Raw genomic sequence first — 6,961 nt, forward strand, 5'->3', positions numbered from 1 at the left:
TGCATGCATGCTTACTTTTCTCCATATTACCATTCTTTTTTCTTTTTTAAACCTCTGCGCAGTAGTTGGAAAATGTTGAATATCATAATTTTCCGGTCATTTAATTCCAGTTCATGAAATAAAATCCAAATAAGAAAGTATATAATCCGATAATGGAGTAAAAGAACAATGACTTACGTAATCAACGTGCAGAAGCATTGGTAACATGATAATATATAGCAAAAGCAAAATATGAATACAATGTTTTGACTGTAAAATACTCAAAATACTTAAATTAAGATAAATTATAAATAAATAAATAATTAAATACATTTGATAATAAGTACAATACACTCCTTCGAAATATATTATGCAAGCATAAGTAGTCCGTAATGGGAATAGTCGAGTGAATTACAATTTTTTATTTTAGGACAATTGGTACTTAACAATGCACTGAATGTAATTCCAACACTGGAGGACACACCAACTAACGCATTGCTGCGAGAGTCTCCTAATGGCCCGAGGGACCATAATCACGTGTCTATAACACGTCTTTAGTGTCTTTGTTTTTCTCGGTACTTTTCCATTAGACGCCTGCATGTAAACACAGCCGCTCACCACGTAACAGCGCTACTTAATTGCGCCGAAGGTGTATACATTATAAATATATATATACGTGACGTCACTATAGATACTACCCTATGTTTTTTGGTGTTTTTCTGACTGTGGCCATAGGTAAGGCTAGTAAAATTTCTGAAATGAAGTTAGAGTAACAGCGTTAGCGTATCTGGTTAGCGCTAGCATGCTAGCAGGTAGTAAAGCTGAATATAAGGTCAGCTTACCTATTTCAAAATAAACGTCACATTTGTTGTTAAGTTAAAGGGAAAATAGTATATTTAACGTTTCTTGTATTATTTTTAGTATCCTGAATGAATTACATTCCATGCAGATCTAACATCAATATATATATATATATATATATATATATATATAGGTGCAAAGGTTGCAGATTTAATTAATGAATTGTGTCAATAGACATCACAAGTGAGAAACACCACAGCATGCCTCAACTTTTACTACAGGTCCATCTCTGACAGTTGTCATTTGAAAAAAAATGTTAAACCTCACTTCACAGTCTTGATTGGCAGAGCAATACAAAAGCCAGTGATGAAGTCTTGTTGAAGGCTTGAAAAGCTGCTGGTATAACATGCCATATATATAGTTTACAAAGCGACAACTGAACAGTGATACTACACCTGACTGTGATTTGAGAATAAAGACACACAAACAATACATTTGATACAGATCTATGAGTGTTATGAGGTGGTATAAACCTGGGGGACTTTACATTCTGCTCAGTTTATATTTAACTCAAATACATTTTTCACATTTGGCACCAATCCGCTTCTATAGATTCATGACCTCACTTGTTGTGGGAATCCCAGCAACGAGTCAACGGAGAGTGTTACATATTTGCAATCCGTTTTCATATATGGAATATAAATGTTCCCAATGTTATTGATGTGAGGCTTTTATCCTATTCGAAACGTTCACTTTAATCATGATGAATTTATTTTCCGATTCAACCGAGCAGTATTTTGAAGTCAACAAAGCAATCAACCGGAAACACTTACCCTTCACTACGGGTGACTTGATTCTAGTGTTTTTGTATGAACTCCCTGCACCGACTCTCCGTCCGTTCATTACCTTGCTGAGGATTGCAGAGAGCAGTGAGCCCGTCGTGTCTCTACCCGAGGCCGGATGGTAAAATCCAACCTCCAGCGGATCCTAAACAGTCATTGCTTTGCTCGCGAGAAAGAAGGAAAACAACAGTCTTTAACCACAATGGCGGATTTGAGTAATGGTATCTGTGACATAATTGGGAAGTAAGTACACGATGAAAAGATATCTCACCTAGCCAACTGCTATCCGTGATGTGGGGGAGGGGTGGCTAAGCTAGCATAGCTTGTAGCAACAGCAAAACGGAAGTGAAACGTATTTACATTTTAATGGGTATTTTGCTTCTTAAACGCCCTATAAACAATTTCCCGTTGTTACGCGTGAATTCAGCAATTGTTGAATTTTTATTCTAAAAACTGTCATGTTCAAAAGTTAAGGAGAATAATTTGTTTGAGACGACATGAGCAGCATTAGCTGACGTTAGCTGGGGACCTTAAGGAACCTTTGGTACGTCACTGTAGTTAGCCTCACCAGATAGCTAGCCAGCTAGCATCAACCTTTTTAATGTAGTCGAATAATAAAAACGTCTTCAATGACTCTCATCCAAGTGTTAACCTTTTTATTTCATATAGCTAATTCTAATAAGGGATTTAACGTTTAATATACTGCACCGTTGTTTTACCGTTAATTCCTCACGTTAATTAAAGACACTAAATCGTCACACATCACATACAACAGTGGGCTATTAATTCACAGAAGACAACATACATTTAGCTCACATTATTTGCTTGAATAGTTTAGTAAAGGCCCCAGCACCCCATCAGGTGAGAAACACGATGATCTCGTCAGCTGACAGAAGCGAGGTTGATTATTACGCAACAGTCAGTGCTCCGCTGCAGCTCGGTGGAGGCAGCGCGACAGAATCGCCAACCGACGCAGTTTTTTCGCGTAGATGATTAAACTTACCGATGCAACAGATCGGTTATATGTGGCTATTTATTTTTCTACTGTTTTATTATACTTTGGGGTTTTGCGTCCTTAAATAGATTTTCGCGCAACTCGCTGAAAAGATGGCGAGAGACTCCGCCGTTATGTTGAATATTCCAGAAGGCCTAAATGTTGTGTAGTGCGAGCTCGAAGGACCGCTAATAAAATGTTATGTTAGGACTGTTCATTTATTTTATTATATTGAACAACAAATGAAAACAATTTGAAAAACCAATGATGCTATTTCCAGTTGTAAAACTGCCAACATTTCCTACTTTTATGCTTCTTAGTTTTAAGCGTTAGCGTTTGGGGCTTATTTTACAAGCAATTTAATGGTTATTTTTCTCGATTCATTCTAAATGTAAATCCAACTGCGACCAACTTATGTTTTTGTGAATCTGCTCTTCGTTTTGCTTAGTCAGCGCCATTATTTGGGGCACACGGAGGCGTATGTTTACCCAATAATTAGTTTAAATGTATCACAACACAGATTTCATTTGTGTAGGGGGCTGTAGATTTGAACGGATAAGCTGACATTTAGGCTGGCTGATTTGAACTCCGTGCAGAGACAGGTTTTTAAGTAAAGTCATGGTTTGTGGTTTTAGCAGCTGAAACTTTTGGATCGGTCGCTCTTCCACCACATCCGGATTCTTCAGTGCATCGCTCAAATAAACTTTGGTAACAGCGCTGTAAACAAACTGCTGTTGTTTTGAGGAACATTAACTGTAAGCAGTATGTTGTACATTGAGCACTTCAACCTTTAGTGGTGGCTGCTTGGGTGTTTCAGCTTTAAATAATAAAACATTTTTTAAAAGCCTCCAGTTTCTAGTTACCTGTTTGAATAACTGAGTCATTCGCGTACCCTCAAAAGGTGCATATATGTGCACTCTATTCCATGTGTGAAATTACATTTGTTATTTTTCTTACTCCACAATGGCAAACTTGACATTTTTGACCTATGACTGACTTTTCTTGGAGAATATAGTTGTATGAATAAAAAGCCATTTCATTTTTAACACGTTTTATAGAAAAAAAAATGCCCATGAGTGGACATAGATTTCCTGTGATTGACTGGATTGTTCCCTCTCGTCCAGGTTGTCCCTGCACTGTACTAGTACCCGCGGCCCGGGGCCTCTGTGGTGCTCCTGATGCCCCTCTCCCACCCCTGAAGATCCCAGGTGGGCGAGGGAATGGCACACGGGATCACACTCCTTCAGCTCGGCAGCTCCACTCAGTAAGGACACACACACACACACACACACACACAGAGTGAAAGACCCGTCAACTCATCACTGACCCGTTGACGTTGCCCGCTGCTGTCGTCAGAAGTGTAACTGCCGTTTTTGTCACCAGGATCGAAAATTGATTGTGACGGAGGAGCCGGCGGGGAATGGTCGCCCTGGAATACTCCACTTCCAAAGTCGTCCCACCCTAACCAGGACAATACAGTGGGATGCTGTCCTAAGCGGCAGTGCGCTCTACGTGGAGATTCCTCTGGACCCTCTTCCTGAGGGCAGCAAGGAGAGGTGAGGCCAGACCTTTGCAAGGAGGCCTATTTCAGCTCTCAAATTGGGAGTAAAAAATGTTTAGTAGAAGTTGGCACTTGTTTCATCGTTTGTTTTCCTCTTCCTAACACGCCTCTGTTCTCCCCTCTAGTTTTGCAGCTCTCCTGGAATACGCTGAAGAACATCTGAAAGTAGTCAGCGTGTTTGTCTGCTTCTACAAGAATAGAGATGATCGTGGTAGGTTTTCCCAGCGTGCCGTTTATTGAGCACACGCTCAATTTATTAACGTTCATGTGTTGTGACTTTTTAATAACTCTTCTCCTTGTGTCATTCTCACAGCTAAACTGGTGCGTACGTTCAGTTTCCTCGGCTTTGAGATTGTGAAACCGGGCCACACCCTCGTCCCCCCTCGACCCGATGTATTCTTCATGGCCTACAATTTTGACAGGGACTCCTCGGACGAGGAGTAGCCCTTTTGATAGGCCCCCTGCTTACTTCCCTTTTTCTCCCCATAGCCCCCAATGTTTTGTTTTCCATCCAAGCATATCATATAAACTCCTGTCTGTTAAACCCTCGGCAGTAGCTCGTTCATCTCCCCTATTTTTGATGAAGGGAAGATGTACCACGTGCATCTCCATTTATTATACTGTTTTTCTTGAAGATGAATTGATGTTGTCCACTATAGAAGGAAGGAAAGGAAACCATGTTGTTTTTTTGGACTTACAATCCCATTTCAGTTGTCAGAGCGATTAATTAGGTTCATTGGTATTTCTTTTTTCTGGTTATGGTGGTGGATTCTTCATTTTGAATGTACAATAAAAAGGTCATCAGGTTTATACTCGGGTACTCCAGCTTTCCTTCATTTGGCTAAATTCCTTTTTTTTTTTTTTTTTTTTAAATGTCTCATTTTCCATCTGACTAGATTAACACATTTCAGTGGGACACATTTTATGTAGTAGCGCTAATATCCTCTTAAAAGTATTTGGATTTTTGAAACCTCTTTTGAGTGACAGCCCCAATAATTGGTACTTCATAGCAGTGTAGCTATGACCATAGAAGCGTGAAGTCATTTAGAGTAGGAGTGAAAAGATGAATGCTGCTGCATGTCTAGATCCTACGATGAGTGTATTGGTACAACGTGTAAAGAAAGTAAATAATCCAAAGTGCTTTTGCTTTTTTTCTGCCATGTATATCTGACAATATTGTAGTGTTATGGTTTGAGGTTGAACTTGTGATATGATTGGATTTTTTTTTAAATTAGCATTCCTTAAACTTTTTTGTCATAGTGTTGAGTTTGTTCACCTGCATAGTGGTACCTGTTGTGCTTCTGTGATAATAAAACAAAACAAACCTGTTTACCTTTTATTTGTTCACAAATTAATTTAAACCCCCCTAAGTGTCAAAACTGAACTTAATCAGGCTGATCACATGATTCACATACACCCTTATACAAAGCTCAATGTCACACTGCAACTAAATGAATGACCCTACATGTATCCCGTGCAGCTCTGTGTACACAAACTGATGCAAAATCAGGTCGGTTATGAAAGTCATGCAGAGCCTGTGGTGTGTTCTTCCGCCACCAGGGGGCTCCACACGACCACTGCACCGCCGGGTACAACTACGTCCTCCTTATATCTGTTAAAATTGTAAAGTCATGGCCTCAGGAAGCGTGAAAGCAGCTTTCTATCTGTGTGCATGACGAGTGGAGTGTGTTTGCTTTCGATTAACCTTTTAGAGCGGGATCACATCACATCAGTATATTACAATAGAATAATGACCTCCTGTTATTTCCAACATGGCCGTGGGTCACAGTGGTGCAGTCAGGAAGCCTGACTCAGAACACCTGTGTGGGTGAGGAGGGCCTTTAACCGAGGCAGAAGCAGCAACACCTGGTTCTCTCGACTAGGCAGAATTCTCTTCTTCACAGCAGCCATTTTGACTGTGAGGGGAAAAAACAATTTGTTGATGCTAACAGTAACGACGGCGTTGTTGTGTTCAAGCATCCTCTATAGTCCTGACACTTTGAGTCAGAATGAACATTACCAGGAGCCTGAAACGAAGCAGAGAATTGGAATTAACCCGCCAAGGATTTGTATTTTTATTTTCACTAGTTCATTTAGAAAAAAATGAAATTACAATAATTTGTGCATTGTGATCCATTTGTAATGCCGTAGGAAGGCTTAGTGTCGTCTGCTTCTTTATCCAATACTTTGACTCAAATTAGATTAATTTAAGTCTTAGTAAGTTTTAAAAAGAACTTTCCTTTCAATATTACAATGAAAAAAAACCCAGAAAAACACAAATACGGTATCACCATTAGTATCAAGAAAAGTCATATATAACAAAACCTTTTTTAATGCAAAGAGCATGTTTAATTACAGAAAACCATTTCTAACTATTTTCTAATTATAATATATTATATATATTCTAATTATATTCTTCATCTCATATGAGAAACGATTATTTGGCCTATCTCAGAAAGGTGTGAAAACAACCATGTATTCATGTATTTTCTTATACTGGAAAAACGCATGAAATACGCAAAACACAAGACGAAAAGAGAAGCTTTTCTTTTTTGGAATCCAAATATTTAATAGGTACATATCAAGTATTATTATGACATGTATAAAATTTCAGATCACAATATGAAGCAATGAAACTCCTCAGACCGGCAAATGCAGCTATTGTTTGAGGTCGCCACATAAAAATGACTAATGATTAAAATAGAAAGAGAAGCAACTAAAATGGTAGAAAAATGGCATACAGACATAGATAATAGTAAGCATTCTAAGAAAAATTAAATGCAA

At 38.8% G+C, this 6,961-nt stretch overlaps 1 protein-coding gene across 1 annotated transcript; it reads left to right on the top strand.

The window, feature by feature from the left end:
• The first annotated feature begins 1,667 nt into the window (after positions 1–1,667).
• On the top strand, positions 1,668–5,505 carry oaz1b (ornithine decarboxylase antizyme 1b). Its single transcript, XM_037485500.2, is given in 6 exon segments — positions 1,668–1,865; positions 3,741–3,792; positions 3,794–3,880; positions 4,000–4,172; positions 4,303–4,388; positions 4,491–5,505. Coding segments are annotated over 6 exon segments (654 nt in total). The 5' UTR covers positions 1,668–1,740; the 3' UTR covers positions 4,622–5,505.
• The last annotated feature ends 1,456 nt before the right edge of the window (positions 5,506–6,961 follow it).

Source organism: Pungitius pungitius, chromosome 18 (assembly GCF_949316345.1).
Source record: "Pungitius pungitius chromosome 18, fPunPun2.1, whole genome shotgun sequence".
Classification (NCBI taxonomy): domain Eukaryota; kingdom Metazoa; phylum Chordata; class Actinopteri; order Perciformes; family Gasterosteidae; genus Pungitius; species Pungitius pungitius.